We start from the raw sequence: 21790 nt of genomic DNA on the forward strand, positions 1-21790 counted from the left end.
TGCGTGTAGGCGCACATTGCACAAAGCTCCTTCGGTGAAGATAGACACACACACAGATATGTATGTGTGCTTTTGTGTGTGTATGTTATTATTATGAATAGTATACTCCATATTATTCAACTGCACTTAGCACTCAATTATAAGTAGAATACCTAAGTATAGAAATGGAAATCTTCATATCACATAGCTGTCCCAGTTTTAGGAATTAATAGAACTGTTGGCTTAACCCATAGTCTATAATATAGTCTATAATATAAGGCAAATGTTGATATAATCTATTTTAATACTCCATTAGGAACCAGCATTGCTCAGCCCATCTGCCTCGGAGTCTCTGAAAACATCCTGAGACTTTCGTTTTGCCGTGAGCTCGGACGGGGCAGTTTTGGAAAGGTAAGTAATGACTGTTCAATAGTCACAAGGGATTTATGTATGAAGGTCGATGTTATTGGATATGAGCAAAGCTTCATCCAAGTTTCGTATATATCATATCTTGCAGTGGAAAGGCCTCTCTGTAGATATAATCTCTCAGTTTTGCTCGAAATTCAATAATCTGCAACGTATGTGAATTCTGCTTTGGGCAAATTTATAAAGTTGGGAGGACGATATTGTCAATTCATTGTGTTCTGCAGTGCATTTATGGTATAATAAGGACAGGGGCACAGCCAGGAGGGGGTTTCCTGGTCCCCAGAAACCCATGTCCTACCTGGGGTATCGTATGCTTACAGTGGCTTACCCCTCTCCCGGGACCAGACACTACTGCTTGTAGCTTGCGATCGTCTCCCAGTCAGTCCCCTGCTGTGTAAGCACAGCTCTCTGCCGGCAGTTTGGCCCCGCCCCTTCCTCCCACACGGCCAGCATGGGTGTTATGCAGGAGGCAGCAGAAGAAGAAGGTAAGAATGTGTGTGTGTGTGTGTGTGTGTGTGTGTGTGTAAGTCTGTGTTTGTGTATGTGACAGCTTACATGTCTGTGTGATCCTGTGTGTTTGTGTATGTGTGTGTCTGTGCTTATCTGTGTATATGGCAGTTTACATGTCTGTGTGTATGATCCTGTGTGTGTTTGTGTATATGTGAGTCTGTGTATGGGCATACTTGCCAACTCTCCCGGAATGTCCGGGAGACTCCTGCATTTCGCATGAGTCTCACGGACTCCCGGGAGAGTGTGGCAATCTCCCGGATCTGCCCACTTCCTAGTGAAATGGGCAGAATTAGGTCCAAAACGCTGCGATTCTCCGGGAATCGGTGTTTGACCCCGCCCCCTACTGTAAAATGACGCATTTGCGTCATTACGTCACGGGGCGGGTCCAAAATGACACGCATTTTGGAGCCCTGCCCCCCATCACGCCCACCTCCCCCGGCAGGCTCCCGGAAGCCAACTCTAGAAAGTTGGCAAGTATGTGCATGGGACAGTTTACATGTCTGTGTGTTTGACCCAGTGTGTGTTTGTAGCCACCCCCCTACACATACTGGACACGTCCACTGGTATCGTAGCCCCTGAAGGAGATGGTTTGCATGGAGGAGGAAGAATTGTAAAGTTCATCCTCCAAACCTTTTATTAACTTAGACGTTTACCTACTTCTTTCAAAATAAGATTTGGTGTAGCAGCATTTACAACTTAAATTAACCTTGAGAGTGATAGGATATCATCTCTGTCTTTATTATAAATGTCAATTTTGTGTGTGTGATTTTTTTATTTTATTTTATACATCGTGTAAAGAAATGTTTATATATAGTATATAGTGGTCGAAGTGGAAATTTAGACATGGAGGCATTAAAAATATAAGTGAATAGAATTTAATAATTTTACAATGAAGGTGTTAGGTATGAGAAGTGGCGGTACGGAATACCTCTGTATACACCCCCGCTTTGCCAAAATAGATAGATAGATAGATAGATATATATGCGTCTGATTATAAAAATAGAGGTGAAGACTTCAGGAGTAGCAATATTTTAACTTCATCATCATCACCATTTATTTATATAGCGCCACTAATTCCACAGCGCTGTACAGAGAACTCACTCACATCAGTCCCTGTCCCATTGGGGCTTACAGTCTAAATTCCATAACACACACACACTCACACAGACGGGTCAATTTGATAGCAGCAAATTAACCTACCAGTATGTTTTTGGAATGTGGGAGGAAACCGGAGCACCCGGAGGAAACCCACGCAAACACGGGGAGAAGATTCAAACTCCTCACAGATAAGGCCATGGTCAGGAATTGAACTCATGACCCCAGTGCTGTAAGGCAGAAGTGCTAACCACTAAGACGCCATGTGATAATAGCAGGGAATACCATGTAAATAACTGGCTTAATCTTATTTAACTAATCCTGTATTAAAAATTAAAAACTGATTTTCGCACTTCAGTGCAAACTAATTGCACTTCTACTTTTAATACACACTTAACAAATACCAACCACTGTACTTATCATTGCTGCAAACTTTTGCCCACAAGACATGGTTATTGAAAGAGCGCAGGGGGCATGTACAAAGTACCCTTACTGGACATCACTTAGAGGCTTAGCGTTGGCAATCTGAGCTTTAGATCCTTTGAGCCAAAGAACACAGGTTTAGCATACATACACTGATCAGTGACATCACTAAAAAGACTGACAAATGAGGTGAATAACATTTATTATTGTGTTACAATGGCACCTGTCCAGGTGTGGGATATAATAGGTAGTTTTGGAAGTTGATGTTTTGGATGCAGGAAAAATCGGCAAGTAAGGATATGACCAAGGCCAAATTGTGATGGCTAGACAATTGGCTCAGAGCATCCCCGAAACTGTAGGTCTTGTGGAATGTTCCTGCAGTGGTTAGTACCTACCAAAAGTGGTACAAGGAAGAACAACTGGTGAACTGGCGACACCCAAAGCTCATTGATGTGCGTGGGGAGTGAAGACTAGTCCATCTAGTCCAATCCTACACTATCCCACACTATCCTACTGTAGCACAAATTGCTGAAAAAGTTAATGCTGGCTATTATAGAAAGATGTCAGAACACACAGTGCGTGGCAGCCTCAGACCAGTAAGAGTGCCCATGCTGACCCTTGTCCACCGCCAACAGTGCCTACAATGGGCATGTGAGCGCCAGAACTGAACCTTGGAGCAATGGAAGAAGGTGACCTAGTCTGATGAATCACATTGTAATTTACATCGTGTGGACGGTTGGGTGCGTGTGTGTCGTTTACCTGGGGAAGAGATGGCACCAGGATGCACTATGGGAAGAAAGCAAGCTAGCAAAGGCAGTGTGATGCTCTGGGCAATGTTCTACTGAGAAACTGTGGGTCCTAGCATTCATGTGGATGCTAATTTGACACGAAAAATCTACATAAACATTGCTGCTGACCAAATACACCCCTTCATGGCAATGGTTCTCCCTGATGGCAGTGGCCTCCTTCAGAAGGATAATGTACCCTGTCACACTGCAAAAACAGTCAAGGGGGTATATTTACTAAACTGCAGGTTTGAAAGTATGGCGATGTTGCCTATAGCAACCAATCAGATTCTTGCTGCCATTTTGTAGAATGCACTAAATAAATGAAAGCTAGAATCTGATTGGCTTCTATAGTCAGCATCTCTACTTTTTCAAACCTTCAGTTTACTGAATATATACCCCAGGAATGGTTTGAGAAACATGACAAATAGTTTAAGGTGTTGACTTGGCCTCCAAATTCCCCAGATCTCAATCCAATCAAGCATGGGGTGTGCTGGAAAAACATGTTTGAGCCATGGAGGCCCCACCTCACAACTTACAGGATTTAAAGAATCTGCTGCTAACATCTTGGTGCCAAATACCACAAGACACCTTCAGAGGTCTTGTGGAGTTCATGCTTCCATGGGTTAGAGCTGTGTTGGTGGCACAAAGGGGACCTACACAATATTAGACAGGTGGTTTAAATGTTGTGACATGAGTTGGGCAGACAAGATATAAGGGTAGACTTTGGAAAATACCCAGTAAGAAAGGCATCATAGGTAAAATTCATGGACATATATGTGTATATATTAGAGATGGGCGGGTCCGGTTCTCCGAGAACCGAACCCACCCGAACTTTGGGTATCCGAGTACCGAGCTGAGCAGCTCGGTACTCTCCCGCCCATTCTGAATCCAAATCGAGGCTGAACGTCATTGTGACGTCGTCGGATCTCGGGGCTCGGTTCTCGCGATACTTCAACTTTATAAATACACGCCTCCACAGCAATCCATCGCCATTTGACAGAGGGAGAGAGCAGGGTGTAGTCATAGGCTAATTAGAGCAGGGACAGAGAATACAATATTGTTCTTGCAATTGCTCTAACCAAAATCGCTAGTGCAGAGAGGAGGATAGAGGTTTATTATTTTTTCTTCATATTTGGCACTCCCCAGCGCTTTTGGGGTGTCCCCCATAATTGTGCATAAATATTTCTGGCTGTCAAAAGTCATATCTGTCAGCAGTATCTACTAAATAATTTTTAGCACTCCTCAGTGCTTTTGGGGTGTCCTCCCTAATTGTGCATTAATATTTCTGGCTGTCAAAAGTCATATCTGTCAGCAGTATCTACTAAATAATTTTTAGCACTCCTCAGTGCTTTTGGGGTGTCCTCCCTAATTGTGCATTAATATTTCTGGCTGTCAAAAGTCATATCTGTCAGCAGTATCTACTAAATAATTTTTAGCACTCCTCAGTGCTTTTGGGGTGTCCTCCCTAATTGTGCATTAATATTTCTGGCTGTCAAAAGTCATATCTGTCAGCAGTATCTACTAAATAATTTTTAGCACTCCTCAGTGCTTTTGGGGTGTCCTCCCTAATTGTGCATTAATATTTCTGGCTGTCAAAAGTCATATCTGTCAGCAGTATCTACTAAATAATTTTTAGCACTCCTCAGTGCTTTTGGGGTGTCCTCCCTAATTGTGCATTAATATTTCTGGCTGTCAAAAGTCATATCTGTCAGCAGTATCTACTAAATAATTTTTAGCACTCCTCAGTGCTTTTGGGGTGTCCTCCCTAATTGTGCATTAATATTTCTGGCTGTCAAAAGTCATATCTGTCAGCAGTATCTACTAAATAATTTTTAGCACTCCTCAGTGCTTTTGGGGTGTCCTCCCTAATTGTGCATTAATATTTCTGGCTGTCAAAAGTCATATCTGTCAGCAGTATCTACTAAATAATTTTTAGCACTCCTCAGTGCTTTTGGGGTGTCCTCCCTAATTGTGCATTAATATTTCTGGCTGTCAAAAGTCATATCTGTCAGCAGTATCTACCAAATAATTTTTAGCACTCCTCAGTGCTTTTGGGGTGTCCTCCCTAATTGTGCATTAATATTTCTGGCTGTCAAAAGTCATTTCTGTCAGCAGTATCTACTAAATAATTTTTAGCACACCTCAGTGCTTTTGGGGTGTCCTCCCTAATTGTGCATTAATATTTCTGGCTGTCAAAAGTCATATCTGTCAGCAGTATCTACTAAATAATTTTTAGCACTCCTCAGTGCTTTTGGGGTGTCCTCCCTAATTGTGCATTAATATTTCTGGCTGTCAAAAGTCATATCTGTCAGCAGTATCTACCAAATAATTTTTAGCACTCCTCAGTGCTTTTGGGGTGTCCTCCCTAATTGTGCATTAATATTTCTGGCTGTCAAAAGTCATAACTGTCAGCAGTATCTACTAAATAATTTTTAGCACTCCCCAGTGGTTTGCGCTCAGAATGGATTCAAAGCAGTCCACATATGATCTGAATGAGCAACCAGGTTCTGTCACCAGTCCTGATGTTAGTGTTCCCAGTACGTCATCTGGCCAAGGCGATGTCAAACAACAGAGTGTTTTCAAATTAGTGCAAAAAACAAAAACCCAAAAAAAATTTACTGTATTGAAGCGAAAAAGAAGTGTAACTGAGCAAAAGTTAAGTGACGATAAAAAAAAAATTGCAAGCATGCCATTCTACACACGCAGTGGCAAAGAGAGAATGAGGCCTTCACCTTTGGCTATTAGTGGCAGATCCCAAAAAGTTACCCAGCCTACAATAGGTGCACAACTACTGTTACGCGTCAAAGCCGAGCTGCAAGATAACAGTGAGGCATTACAGGAGAATATTTGCTCTGATTCACAAATGACAACAATCCCTGTGGAGAGTCCATCCAACAGTGGGATGTCTAATCGTGAGCATTCTGCTGATGTGTGCCTTAATAGCCCGAGTGTAGCCGGTGATACCCAAATTGAGGATGCCACTTTGGAATTAGAAGAGGATGAGGGGGAGATTTGTGTAGGCGACGAGGGCGCTAATGAGGATGTTGATGAGGATGAGGTTGTTTGTGTAAGTCCTGCACCAGTGGCAGCAGTTCTGGCACGTGACAAGAAAAAGGCCATTGTCATGCCTGGGCATAAAACAAAAAAATCCACTTCTTATGTGTGGAATTATTTCTACCCAAATCCAGACAACAATTGTATAGCCATTTGTAGTGTATGTGAAGCCACAGTCAGTCGAGGGAGGGACCTTAACCATCTTGGAACCTCGTCTATGTTACGCCATTTAACGAGAGTTCATGGCAAAGTGTTGGGAAAAGCTGAAAGTTCTTCCCAAAAGAATACAAGCACTCCCTCATCAGCTAAGACCCTCCGCTCACCGACATACCGACGGCTACAAAATACACCCACCACACCATCCTCATCAATATCCTCAGTAGCGCTCGGAGTTAGCCCGGCATCCCACTTAAGGCTGGATGACTCCGGCACTATTATTGATTCCTCTAAAGAAAGCGTTAGTGCTGCTGCTGCTGTTGCTGCTGCTGCTGGGGGGTGAATCGTCATCCCAGAGGCAGGTCAATAAAATGAGCAGTCCTACATTTCAGCAGTTAACTGTGAAACAATCATTTGCGAGGGGAAGCAAATATGACAGCAGTCACCCAGTCGCCAAGCGAATCACAGACGCCATGGCTGCAATGTTAGTGTTAGATCTGCGTCCAATCTCCACAATAAACGCAGCTGGTTTTTCACAGTTAATTGAGGTTTTGTGTCCGCGTTACAGAATTCCATCGCGACACCATTTCTCCCGTAAAGCTATTCCACAACTATACCAAAAAGCGTGTAAAAATGTAGAGATTGCGCTGAAAAATGCCATTCTGCCCACTGTTCACTTAACCACAGATATGTGGACAAGTGGAAGTGGCCAAACCAAAGACTATATGACTGTGACAGCCCACTGGGTTGGTCATTCACCTTCACCAGCAGGAACAGCAGCAGCATGTACACCACTACGTAACATTTGTCACAGGCAGGCCACTCTTTGTATCACCGGCTTCACTAACAGGCATACGGCTGACAATTTGTTACGCAAACTGAGAGATGTGATTGATGCATGGCTTATACCACTCGGACTCACCCCAGGGTATGTCATTTCAGATAACGCCAACAATATAGTGCGAGCATTACAGCTGGGTGATTTCCAACATATTCCCTGTTTTGCTCACACCATCAACTTGGTGGTGCAGAGCTTCCTACGAAATAACCGTGAGGTGCAGGAGATGCTTTCGGTGGCCCGTAAAATTTCAGGCCATTTCAGGCATTCAGCCACAGCATGTAGGAGATTACAGCAGCTCCAAGAGCAGTTTAACTTGCCCTGCCACCAACTTAAGCAAGAGGTGGTAACTCGGTGGATTTCCACCCTGTACATGCTTCAGAGGATGGAGGAACAGCGCAAAGCCATCCAAGCATATTGCACAAGTCATGACATTGGGAAAGGAGGGGGGATGTATTTCACTCTTGCACAGTGGGGAATCCTTTCAGTGCTGTGCAAGGTGCTGAAACCATTTGAAGTTGTGACATGTGAGGTCAGTGCAGACTCTGCTAGTTTGAGCCAAGTCATTCCTTTAATTAGACTATTGGAAAAGCAGCTTGAGAAAATGAAGGAGGAGCTGAAAGCAAGCAATTCAGCAAAGTATGTTGGCCTTGTCGATCAAGTACTTAATTCGCTTCACAATGATCCTCGAGTTATTAAGATCTTGAACTCGGATCAGTACGTTTTGGCCACTGTGCTTGATCCAAGATTTAAAACCTACATTGAGTCTTTACTTGTAAATGAGCGAGATGTGAACTTTTGCAAGGAGCTATTGCTCAGCAAGTTGGCCGCTGAACTGGGCCTCGGCTTGACGACGTGTCCTCCTTCACTTTATCAAGCTGTTGCTCGTAAAAAATTAAATTTCCAAAAAAGAAGCAGGGAAGACACAGGGGGCAGACCAGAACAATTTAACATCTGGGCTGGTTTGAAGGATTTTTCAAAAAAATGTGTCACTTTGCCCATAACTCCATCCAATATGAGTATAAACATGCAAAGGATGGTGGAGGATTACTTTCAAGAGGTAGTTGATATGGAAATGTCAGACAGTCCCTTTCCTTACTGGGAAGAAAAGCAGGCCATTTGGAAACCCATGTACAAACTTGCTTTGCAATACCTAAGCTGCCCACCCTCCAGTGTGTACTCTGAACGAGTGTTCAGCACAGCAGGGAACTTAGTCAGTGATCGCCGTAGAGGGTTACTTCCCAAAAATGTGGAGAAAATGATGTTTATAAAAATGAACTACATCTTCCACGAGGAAGGCCTTCACCATCCAAGACATCCAAGCACTGACTGTTCTCTAATGGCGGATTCAAGCGGCGATGAATTGATAGTCTGTGATGATGACGTACACACTGATGAGGGTGAGGATTAAGCTGAAGATGATGCCGATAACATCTTTTTAAAACTTTCTATGTAAGTGTAGGGTGCAATCTACCCCCAAAGAGGAAAGGGACTTGTGGCAATTTATCCTTAAGGGTAGGGTGTCATAGACAGAGTGACCCTAAACTGGCTTTGTCCATTTTTCATAATATTGTACAGTCTATAATGGCTGAATTTTTGGGTATTTTATACAAGTGGAGGGGGGCCTAGAGAGACAGAAACCAAACTGCCTTTTTCCATGTCAATTAATATTGTACAGTCTATAATGGCTGAATTTTTTGGTATTTTATACAAGTGGAGGGGGGCCTAGAGAGACAGAGTGACCCCAAACTGTCTTTCTCCATGTCAATTAATATTGTACAGTCTATAATGGCTGAATTTTTTAGTATTTTATACAAGTGGAGGGGGGCCTAGAGAGACAGAAACCAAACTGGCTTTCTCCATGTCAATTAATATTGTACAGTCTATAATGGCTGAATTTTTTGGTATTTTATACAAGTGGATGGGGGCCTTGAGAGACAGAAACCAAACTGGCTTTTTCCATTTCTTTACATATTTAACTATAAGTGTAGGGTGTAATATACATTCAAAGACGATGGCTGCATTGCCAATATGCATAGATGGAGAGGAAGACAATCTGTTTTGTGTGTAGAATAGGCCTACCAACGAAGAATTAAACTGTTTTTTTGGATGATTTATTACCTCAACAATTAGATTACTTGTCTCTAAAACAGTTGGAGCACTAAATTGGGTTAATTTAGGCCCAAAAACATGGATTTTCCAAAAAAATAGCAAAACAAAACCAAAACCAAAACCAAAACACGCAATGGCGGTTTTGCAAAACCAAAACCAAAACCAAAACACGACGGTAATCCAGATCCAAAACCGAATCCAAAACCAAAACACGGGGGTCAGTGACCATCTCTAGTATATATATATATGTGTGTATGTATGTGCATTGGGTGTTATAATTAAACGGGAATGTGATGGGGTTCCCGTTAATATTTTACACTAGTAGTTAGGTACATTTAGCTAAACCATGGCAACACATGGTTAAATATTATAAAATATGTATTCCCCATTATATTACATGTAACACCTTTAAAGGGTCATGTCACAATTTCGGAAGATATTTATAAACTTTTGCACACATACTTTATTAGTCCTCTATGTTACATATGCTTTTGTCTTTATGTTTCTGCGCTCTTTATGAGGCTGACCCTGTAATGTCTCCTCTAGGTCCTGCTGGCAAAAGATTCCATTACAAGTCACCATTTGGCTGTGAAAGTCATCAGTAAGAGGGATCTGCTAGTTGAGGGCGGAGAGAGTGTGATGGTGGAGCGTAGAGTATTACAACGTGCATCTGGAAGTGCTTTCCTCGTTCATGGCTGCTTTGCTTTCCAGACCAAGGTACCTCTGTGACCACCTCCTTATTGTCAAATATTCACACAAATACAATATAACCTCACTTGTTTCTATTGCAAATTATGTTTCTTTACTAAAACAGCAAATCTTATCTCTTACATTCCAGATAGATCCAGAATCTTTCGGGCTCATTCGCATCACAATTAAGTTCCACATTCAGTTTTATATTCCTCTCCACTGCAGATTTGAATCTCCTGCCCTGTCCACTACTTCCGCACTGGTCATTTAGTCATTTCATTTTGAGTTTATCTGGGAATGGGCACTCACTGGACTGATATAAGGGACAAGGTGGTGGATCATGAGGATGAAATGTCCTACATTGGAAATTCAGTTACGAGCCAGCTGTCCATGACTCCTTTTATCATATAGTTGGTGATATATCATCCACCATCACTGCTGTAAAGCATTCTCCCCATTACCACTGTAGCAACACATTTCGATTCTCCCACCTGTTGTATCACATTTCCCACCCCTCCTACCTCTGTGGTAACACATTCTCTCCCCCTCACCTATCTAGTAACACATCCTATCCCCTTATCTCTAAAGTAACACATTTCTTCCCCATCCCTCGCCTGTAAAACATTCAGTCCCCTCTGTTGCAACACACTTGTTCCCTGCGCCCCTCCTGTCATGCATTTCCCTTCATATAATTTTCCAAGGCAGTGGAAATGCGACACTATGCTCGACTGTAATACAGTGATGGTCTGGTAGCTCATTCATTCTGATTCACTGCCAGACTGACTTCACTAACATATTGATATGCTTCACTGCAGCACAGTGGGCAAACCCCTACAACTACACTGAGACTCAGTACAATGTGGGACAGGACTAATACAGGGGGAAGAGTTATATTGCTTAGGTATAATAATAATAACGATAATAATAGGTACCCCTGCATCTGTCCTGCTGCATGTACACTGCCAGAAATGGCCTGGGGGGCCTCATGTGGCCCACAGGTTGTATATGGCTGCTACCAATAACAGCTTGTAGTGCTAATACAGCCTCTGGAATAATGATTGCATTTCCTCAAGTCTGTCCTGCTATTGTCTCCTAAAAGCATATTCTCCAGCTTCCTCCTTGCTGAAAGTCTGATTTGTATTACTCCATGTTCTTTATGCCTCTAATTTCCTCATCTTTCACTCTTGTATCTCCTGCTCTCCATCTGCCCTCCCAATGTCTGTCTGTTATAATCCCAAAAGGAAACAGGGAGGGAGGGAAATATTTAAAAATACATAACATATATATTTCTTTATTTATTGTTGATTTTTTCCTCCTGGCTAACCCCACATATTTAATTATAATTCTGCTTCTACCACAAAACAGGAGCTTGTGCTACTTGGAATGGAATATGCAAGCGGCGGCGATTTCCACGACTTGCTGTGCAGGAAAGGCCCCCTTAACATCCCCAGTGCAAGGTAAATATAAGAATAATACATTGTAAAAGCCACTGGATATAGGAAGGACTAGATATAGGAAGGACTAAATGCATTGATCATGGAGATAGATGGCATATTATAAATAACTATTTACACTATATTTTGCAGAAAGAGTGCTACCAATAGAAATAGGTTTTCTAAAGCATGACTCATATCTGAATTATATCTTATAAGTAGGATACAAAATTATAAGGGTGGGGTACGATAAAACAATGGTAGTAATTCCGACACCTGTCATGCCTCCAAAAAAAAGCCGGAGGAATAAAAAATCGACTTGCAAATAATTAGACTTACCTTGAAGACGACGCTGGAGATCCCCGAAAAGAGCAGCATAATGACAGGAAGGCTTTCCGATCGTAGAACTCACCGCCTCTGCTGGCCGACGTGATCACGACGTGTGTGAAGCAAAATTTAAAGCGGCAATGTGGGGTTTATTAAGGTTAAGTGGTTAAACACTTAACCGAACATTGCCGCTTTAAATTTAGCTTGACAGACGTCTGACGTGATGATGTCAGGCAGCAGAGGCGGTGAGTTCTCCAATTGGAAAGCCTTCCTGTCATTATGCTGCTGTCTTCAGGGATCTTCAGCGTCATCTTCAAGGTAAGTCTAATTATTTGCAAGTCAATTTTGTATTCTTTCGGGGGTTTTTTAGAGACATGACAGGTGTCGGAATGGTGGTAATCGTAAAAACAATTACCACCGAATTATAAGCAGTGAAAAACAGGTCGCAGTCTCAACATTAACTGACTCCTGGGTAAAGCCATCAGCATAGCCATCGTAGCTCTGTGAATTTTATTAGTTCTGGGTCCCAGATGAAAAAACTTAGCAATATTACCATGATTGATAAAACCAGCAATATTTAAAGTTAGAGCTATGGGGCCAGTTAGTCTCTATGGCCAGACACTAAACCAGGAACTTGTATTCTCTCAAAACTAGATGCATTGAAGTGCCTGGATGAACTAAGCTAGGAATGCCCCAATCTGCCCATCTACTCCTATTAATAGTTGTGACACTCTTCAGCCTCTGCAGTCTAAAAACCTCACCCTCTAAGTTTTGTGTGTCAAGCATAACAGGTGGAATTACAAAAATCATGTGTGACACCAGCAGGGTATTTGTTAGAATGTCCTTCAGTATATTATAATTACTATCAGAAGCATAAAAGTAAGAATCTCAGAACATCTGAGAATTATAACAAACAAATTGGAAAACCATAGCTTTCAAAATCACTTCCTGATAGACCATCGACCCCACTGCTCTCAGATTTATTGCCATCTAAAAAGTTCTCAAACTGAGGAGGAGTAGGAATCATTTATTGGCATGATCTTGAAAGAGGAAGACCGATGGATGTATCAGCTGAACACAAAATCCCCAAGAGGTCTCCCTTCAAATCTGCATATATGTGATACTTCTCTTTGACAGCGTTAAGTTATAAGTCATAGGCGGCCTATTTATCAAACCCTCCCTGCCCTTAAATCCACCATCGTTCTTTAACATATGATTTCTGCTATTCATGCATGTTGCTATTATTGCTTTTATGTATTATAGATATATCGTTTAATGGCATTACCATTATTGGCATCTACTGTTATTTCCAATACTGTATGCTTTGTATTTTTCCTTACAAGCCTTTTATTTAATGTTTATTTAATTGTTGATTAAGGCAGGGATACATCAATGTCCTCTCCCCCTATAGCAGCTCCACACAAGACACATCACTGGGGCAAAGAAACAGTCTCTCTCCCTATATCAAACAACATATGTGTCACATACATGTCTCGGTCATGGATTATTATACTTTTGAGAATGCAGGATAAAAATCTAATGTTATTCTTGTTGTGGCTGATTGTTATAGGCTGCAGGAGCTAATACACTAAACAATTCCAGGCAGTTTATCAAGTCCAAATAGGCCACAGATATTGCCTTACATGTGGCTACCTTTTATAGCCGATCTTAGAAGTGGTTAAATGGGTTCCATACTATAGTTTGTAACAAACCTCTGTTAATGGACATAATCATTGTCTGATTGTATTTTAGTTAATTTTTTAATTTATATACTTATTTTCTATAAACCCTTATAATGAATATATTGAATAAATAAATGTGAGACTTTCATCTAGCACACAGAACAAGAAGCATCATATTAGACAGTTGGTCAGTGTAGAAAAAAAAACAGAGGAGTTTTAAAAGATTTTAGCCATAAATTTACCATTACACTAATGCAAAATTAACTTATTTTTCTTTCCACCAGGTTCTACGCTGCTGAAATCATATGCGGGGTTCAATTCCTCCATTCTAAGGGCATAGTCCATCGGTAATTATAATGCTATAGTTTTACAGTAGTTTAATAAAGTTGTATTACAATGAATTCTAATTTCCAGATAATATATTTAATAAAAGGTCTGCTCTCTACTTTCTATCCATTGGCAAATATTTCCCTCTACAACTGACTGATAGCAGCTCTACATCCTCTATGCCATGGAAATTGGGCAGTAGAGTTTAGTACAAGCCAAGGAACAGACCATAAGCTACGTGTTAATTTTCTTCTGAAAGTCCAAACCGTTACTAGAGTTCAGTATGGGAGTTATAGAAGATGCGATTTAGCAAATAATAGTAAAGGTTAGCAGCAGCTCAGAGAAAGAAGTGAAAGAATATATGAGTTAGAAAGTTCTAAACTGGATACCAAGGAACATAGGCCTGGCCTGGGACAGAAGAGGGTAGTAGGCAGACCACGCTTTCATCATCAGATCACATTTCTAACTTATTTTAAATATATGTACTTTTGTTGGGCGAAAGGGCTCTGATGCCATGAGTCACACATGTCTGCCACCATTAAAAACATCACTGAGCATTTTAATTACTGGTGAATAAAAACATTTATTATAAACAATTGGAGTTGATTGAGTTTGGGCCTGTTTATAAATCAGGGTATCAGGGAGCAGCACAGGAAATGTGGTCTAGGGGAAAGGCAATCCTGTACACTAGTCACTGGAAAGGGCTCTGCACAGGGTCTCTAATTCTCTAAATTGTGTGGGGTCACTGTGCAGGTATAATGTTCTGGTATAATGTGTGGGGTATAAACAGTAATGGTGAGATTAGTAAATTGGGTTTGTTTATGACATTATGCTAAATCCGCTTTGAATATCAAAATGGCACTAAATGCAATCATTCTCAGAGCATTAAAAGTGATCAAAGGTTTCCAGAGTGACACTGCTAAACATACATTCAAAACTACTAATATTTGCAATGTACATTATTAAAGTGTAATTTCATTTTGCACAACAAAATAAATCTTGTTTGTATGAAAGCATCGCTTTATGGCAAAGGTCATAGAAAGGTTTTGTTTATTCACAGAGACCTCAAGCCTGAGAACATCCTAGTGACTGAAACGGGCCATTTAAAGATCGCAGACTTCGGTCTTGCAGTTGAGAACATCTATGGAGACCGAACAGCCACTAGATATGCTGGAACACCTGGCTATACTGCTCCTGAGGTGAGGCTCACAGGATTTTCCTACAGTTTACTTATGTAACCATAGATATTTTGTATAAAAGCCTAGAGAAAAGCAATGTGGCTACAAAGGGGACACTTTAGAAACAGCCTGCACATTAACTGCATCTGCAAGCTATCCAATAATGAGTAAAGCAAAGTGTGGTTTCACACAAGACCTTCCAACAGAGATTATCATTCAGTTAGCATTTTGAAGCTATTGTCATTATCCGTTACATAAATAGATAATTTTGCATATTTATAATTCTCACTTCATAGTGAGACTTCAGGTCTACCCTGTTTAAGTTGTACAGTTGATATGTCTGCAAAAGAGCACTGATGATCCAACAATGGAAAGAAATAGACCCAACACTCATTGTGCCCTGCTTTAGTGGTAGGGAGTCCTGGCTATAATACAGGTGATAGCTACCTATTTTGGTAGGAAAGTTTAGGTTGTATTTTATTATATGTATTAAATGATATGTCTTTTAATGTCACTATTGGACACCTTTGAGAAAAAAGCACTATATAAATAAACGTATTATTATTATCATCAGTAAATAGGAAGAAAGTGTGGGGAAAGGTAGGTGAATAAGTCATAAACTATTATTAGATTCCCTAAAATGTCAGGTTCAGAATTTACAAATGATGAAAGAAATTAATAATAATAATGATAATACATTTGTAAAGTAACTGCAGCCTACCACATGAAATACAGCACATGTTTCTGTATCTACAAGTTTGTCGCACATCAATGTCCTGAATATTTTGATACTAACTAACTGAATGCCAGTATCTTATCTATTTTCATATAAACTATTATATAGAGAGTTATGGACTTGGGCAATGGGATTAAAGAACAAGAAGTAAAAATTGATTGCTAAAAATTGTAATAACTATTATCTCTCTGCCGGTAGATGCTGTCTGGTGAGGAATATAATGCCGGTGCTGATTGGTACTCATTTGGCGTCATTGTGACCCAAATGATCACTGGAAGACGTAAATATCATACCACACTATTCAAAGCACTTGGCGCAGATGTAAAGGACATCGTGAAAAAGGTAAAATACATTTTAAATTTAATATTAGAAGTTATCACAGTAAATGATGCAATTTTAATATCTATAGGCAGAAAAGTTGCTTCGGCACTTTACTTGTGAGAACTATGTACAATAACCATTGCCTTTCAAGAGCATGAACGCAACATAAAAGGCACCATGTGACACTACGATAACAGAGACCATTCCTAAAATGTGAGATAAATGATGTCTACTCATAGATGTGGCTCTAGATTTCCTGACCAGAGATATTCTCCTTTCATACACAATAGGGTACAGTACAATACATAAAGATAAAGTACATTCCAATGAAGTTACAAGGAACACTCATACTTGCATAGAGAGATCAATATTGGAACAAATATAAAGAATGATTTGTGGTTAGATGTTCTGATTGTAGAATATTTATAATGTGAGACATACTACAGACCCCAGATATAATCTCTGTATCGACCTCCTGTAGCCATGGACAAATCATGCTATATGCCTCTGTTCCTTGCAGCAAAATGTTTGTAAATTGATTGTATTGTGTAGAAATGCAATGACTGAAAAAGTCTGTGCTCCGTGCTGAGTAAATCAAAGTGCCTAAATTAAAATCAAATTACTCTTTCAGCTCCTCCGTAAAGATCAAGGCATGCGATTAGGAGTTCATGGAAACATCCGCCAGCATCCATTCTTTAAGAATGTTGACTGGGTCTCGTTGGAAGCCCTTAAGGTTGAACCCCCATACAAACCTGCACCTGTAAGTATACAGCAGAACTTGTACAAACACTTGGAGAGCCTGTAAATAAATGCTGTTCAGCATATGGTACATAAGTACAAGGCACATAGACCTACTGAGATGTAGACATGTGTACACGTGTATCAGATGGCATGCAACCATTTGACATTTCTTTTTATGCAAAAAAATGTCTGCTTTATAATTATAACAGTGAAATTTAAAATGCATGCTCAGGGCTAAAGAAAGATTACAACAAGGCACATTTGGAAGAGTTTCCTTTCACCCTCTGGAGACAAATAAGTAGAAAATACTTTATTATTACTTTAACCATACTTTCTGTTAGCTGAATTCACATATGTGAAAACATTCGCTAACAATTTTTGTAAAGTAAATGTTTGTGCTGCACTTCATATTAAATTAATATGACAAAGGGCCTCAAGCTTCAGTGGTGTCATAAGTTGCTTGCGAAATGATGGGCTTCATTATCTTGAATGTTGGTTCAGGGCACAAATATATTTAATCTCCTGGGCATCTATTATGAAGCACAACATGTCTGCTGCACAGCACAAAACCAGCTATGAACGTACCATGTGTCTTGATTTCCATCACTGTACCTAGATTTCCATCTAGGCTTGCAGAGCAAGATGGTAATGTTAGTGGAAGACCACTAGTATACACAATCAGAGGACTTGTGTAGAATAAGGGAGTTTTGTACGAAGCAGGTAGTAGGCACACCAGCACACCTACATTTCCAGATTATTGCAGAAACCAGGTTATCTTTTGCACTAGCTCATCGCTGCTGATCTTTGGGTCTCATCCTAAACGTTTAATGTAACCCTTTTGTCCTTAAGTTTCATTTTGAGCTCCACATACTCAAAGTTGTCATATATAATATAGTATTTTAGAAGAAAAACTGATGAAACAATGAAAGGGGTTTTAGTAGGTCGATCATGTTTACACTTTTGCACAGTGAGCTTCTAGAGATTAATTAGTCTCTCTGCACACAGAGATACACATCTAGTTTATGGAAGCGTCTCTCTAGAGTAGTGCTCTGGTTGGAACATCCATAAGAGGTGATGGAAAATCAAGGCATTTTATAGTAAGCACTGGGAGCAATTCATAAATTACCTCCACTGTGTAATTACTTTTATCTGACCAATGGCATATAATTCACATAATGCACATGGCTGCATTAGTTTAATATATTTCCATAATAGAAAGACAGAGATCTCCCCACTAAATGTATTGGTTGTATCTGATGATCCCCTCACAAACCCATGTTGTCCTACACTTTGTAAGAACCATTTAGGAATCTGTCGTCAGAAAATAGTGATTTACAATTGTGATACAGTTTCTAGACACAGTTACAGTGTTCCCTTCCAACATTTCAACCTGTTTCAATATCTCTAACAGGTTTATTACTGTGATGTCATAATAGCTGTTCTTATTTTTTACATCACTCTGTGATACTTTTATATAAATATATGCTGCTTTCCTGTAAATAAACTCTTCTGACCTGAGTCATTAAGGGCAAAGCAGAAAAAGGAGTAACATTGCACCTGGGCAAATTCATGTAGCATTGGAGGGGGAGGTAAATTTAAAATGTGAGGACAAATTTATAGTTGGGGGAGGGCATGTCCTAGATCAACTTTAAATTTCAGTGTAAAAATAAGCTAGCAAGTATTTGTGTGCTAGATAAAAAAAACAGCCAGTATTTAACTTATGTGCAAAACAATAAACTAATTTACACCCATTGCATTGTACCATGGTTTGTCCCGGAGAACATTACTCATTACTATTTTTACTCCTTTCTTTGCCTTACTTTCCTTAATGACTCAGCCCTTCTTATTCTTTCAGCACCACTGTAACGCTGTAAGAGGCCAGAAAGCACATGACACAATGGGAAGATTTGTGAAATAATTTAGTCACTTCTGTAAAACTGTTGTTCTAAGCAATAACTTTCTATATTTGCGCCACTTTTATGATATCTCATTCAGCGATCTGCAGAAATGTTGCAAGAGACAAAAAAATTGCTCCATTATACATAAGGAGTCTGATTCATCTTCAGACGTAAGTCCCTCTGTGCGCCCTATCTTGTGTGAAATAGCTCTGAGCATGCTCAGAAATGTACCTTGCAACAGTGAATGCAATTGCATGCAATTCCTCTCTGAACACAAGTGACATTTACCACTGCCTACGACTTGAAGGGTGGAATGGGATAAGCAAGGGATGAATGAACGTAGGCAATGTACAGTAAGGCCATGCTGTGGGCGTGCCAACACAGATGTGGCTCATGCAAGTCCTGGGTTTCACTTCAGTACGTGTTTTTAGCCACATAATTTGTACTAGCTATAGGATAGATGTAAGTGCTGACTGATATTGACGACTATCATACAGCAGTTTACATACAGCAAGTAATATGAGATACGCTTGTATTTGAATAAAGTCAAAACTATGATCATGTTAAGTGACCGTTATTTAAACACAAGATGCGTCCGATGATGAATCAGGCCCAAACTGCTCAAAAAGAACAATTGGCAGCATCATAAATCATTTCTGTATCTACTAAAAAAAAAAAATACAGTTATAGCTAAAGTACACATTTGTTGTGCTTTTCTATAGGTAACGATTACACACTCACCCTCCAGAAAGATGGATTTAAACAGGATGGAGAAAGCAGAGGCCCAGAGACCATCAATAGCAGCCAAGGACCAGGCCATATTTAGAGGGTTCACATTTGTCACCTCCAAGTGGAAAATGCTCCCAACGGCAACGAGCCCGAGATGATAGCAATGCTGGTTAGAGCAATGGTTTCTGTATATATGTATATATGTATATATTTTATGTGTTTGAATGTTCATATCTATAAACTGCATAGGTCATATGTTTTTACCCATGTACTTAACCTTAACAGAAAGTAATTCTTATAACTTTAAAACAAGAGTAACCACACATACAATTTATAACTTGGCATAAGATAATAGTTTATTTAGCTATACTGGTAACACCATCTGCTTATTAACCGCTGACTGCCCGCTCTCCTACCACCGCTGAGACTTCTTGCGGAGTCACAGCCCGCCAACACATAACCTCACTGCCTTACTCAACTGTGCGGAAAGTTGCTCAATAAAGATAACAGTTCCCTCATTACTCAAATGGACACCGTCTTGCCGAAACAGATGACCTTGCTCCACTCTTATTAAAGGGTGAGTAATAGACATACCCCCTAGCTCTTTTATGACTAGCGCTATGGACCTGTTTTGCTTTCTCTTGCTTATGCCCATTTTTTTTATTAGGGACCGGAAATCTCGATGTGATTTGGGGAATAATATTAGACTAAAGCAAAGTGTCACTCGCCGGGTCTTCGGTTCGGTTAAACCGAGACCCGGCTCACTCACCTCTCCGACGGCGTCCTCACTCCACCGCCTACCAACCCCTATTTAAGTCACCTTCCACTCAGATCCTCTGCCTGTTCTTGGTCCACATTTTCACCTGGGAGCTCCTTGTGGATTTACCTCCTGGTATCTCTGCAGCTCTCCCTGTCCTACTGTCTACTGCTATCCTCCACCATTCCAGTGGTAATATTCGCAGTCCGCAGATCATCTCTACCGCCTCCTGCCGTCCACTCCTGCTGTCCGTAGCTCCAGTGGTGATATTCTGCTGTCCGCAGATCATCACTGCCGCCTCCTGTCGTCCACTCCTGCTGTCCGTAGCTCCAGTGGTGATATTCTGCTGTCCGCAAATCATCTCTAACGCCTCCTGGCGTCCAGTCCTGCTGTCCGCAGCTCCAGTGGTAATACTCTGCTGTCCGCAGGCAATTGCTGCCGCCTCCTGGCGTCCGGTCCTGCTGTCCGCAGCTCCAGTGGTAATACTCTGCTGTCCGCATGCCATCGCTGCCGCCTCCTGGCGTCCGGTCCTGCTGTCCGCAGCTCCAGTGGTAATACTCTGCTGTCTGCAGGCAATCGCTGCCGCCTCCTGGCGTCCGGTCCTGCTGTGCGCAGCTCCAGTGTTAATACTCTGCTGTCCGCAGGTCATCGCAGCCGCCTCCTGGCGTCCGGTCCTGCTGTCCGCAGCTCCAGTGGTAATACTCTGCTGTCCGCAGGCAATCGCTGCCGCCTCCTGGCGTCCGGTCCTGCTGTGCGCAGCTCCAGTGTTAATACTCTGCTGTCCGCAGGTCATCCCTGCCGCCTCCTGGCGTGTGTTCCTGCTGTCTGCAGCTCCAGTGGTAATACTCTGCTGTCCGCAGGTCATCGCTACCGCCTCCTGGCGTCCGGTCCTGCTGTCCGCAGCTCCAGTGGTAATACTCTGCTGTTTGCAGATCATCGCTGACGCCTCCTGGCGTCCGGTCCTGCTGTCCGCAGCTCCAGTGATAATACTCTGCTGTCCGCAGGTTATCGCTGCCGCCTCCTGGCGTCCGGTCCTGATATCCGCAGCTCCAATGTTAATACTCTGTTGTCCGCAAGCAATCGCTGCCGCCTCCTGGCGTCCGGTCCTGCTGTCCGCAGCTCCAGTGGTAATACTCTGCTGTCCGCAGGCAATCGCTGCCGCCTCCTGGCGTCTGGTCCTGCTGTCCGCAGCTCCAGTGGTAATACTCTGCTGTCCGCAGGTCATCGCTGCCGCCTCCTGGCGTCCGGTCCTGCTGTCCGCAGCTCCAGTGGTAATACTCTGCTGTTTGCAGATCATCGTTGCCGCCTCCTGGCGTCCGGTCCTGCTGTCCGCAGCTCCAGTGGTAATACTCTGGTATCCGCAGGTCATCGCTGCGGCCTCCTGCCGTCCGGTCCAGCTGTCCGCAGCTCCAGTGGTAATACTCTGCTGTCCGCAGGTCATCGCTACCCCCTACTGGCGTCCGGTCCTGCTGTCCGCATCTGAAGTGGTAATACTCTGCTGTCCGCAGGTCATCGCTGCCGCCTCCGGGCGTCCGGTCCTGCTGTCCGCAGCTCCAGTGGTAATACTCTGCTGTCCGCAGGTCATCGCTG

The 21790-nt window shown here is 41.8% G+C and overlaps 1 protein-coding gene and 1 long non-coding RNA gene across 2 annotated transcripts in view; both read left to right on the top strand.

Moving 5' to 3' along the window:
• The window catches only part of LOC142098526 (protein kinase C delta type-like), a 19804-nt gene extending 3248 nt beyond the window's left edge, over window positions 1-16556 (top strand). The window contains exons 2-8 of the mRNA XM_075181365.1: window positions 296-390; window positions 9928-10098; window positions 11437-11528; window positions 13798-13860; window positions 14901-15039; window positions 15953-16096; window positions 16494-16556. Of these exons, the coding sequence (XP_075037466.1) occupies window positions 296-390; window positions 9928-10098; window positions 11437-11528; window positions 13798-13860; window positions 14901-15039; window positions 15953-16096; window positions 16494-16556 (767 nt within the window). The remainder of the gene's footprint in view (window positions 1-295; window positions 391-9927; window positions 10099-11436; window positions 11529-13797; window positions 13861-14900; window positions 15040-15952; window positions 16097-16493) is intronic.
• Window positions 16557-16724: 168 nt separating this feature from the next.
• LOC142096988 (uncharacterized) overlaps window positions 16725-21790 on the top strand; it is a 68139-nt gene continuing 63073 nt past the window's right edge. Inside the window, exons 1-2 of the long non-coding RNA XR_012678079.1 lie at window positions 16725-16835; window positions 19437-19612. This is a non-coding gene — a long non-coding RNA (uncharacterized LOC142096988). The remainder of the gene's footprint in view (window positions 16836-19436; window positions 19613-21790) is intronic.

This window comes from Mixophyes fleayi, chromosome 7 (genome assembly GCF_038048845.1).
Source record: "Mixophyes fleayi isolate aMixFle1 chromosome 7, aMixFle1.hap1, whole genome shotgun sequence".
NCBI lineage: Eukaryota > Metazoa > Chordata > Amphibia > Anura > Limnodynastidae > Mixophyes > Mixophyes fleayi.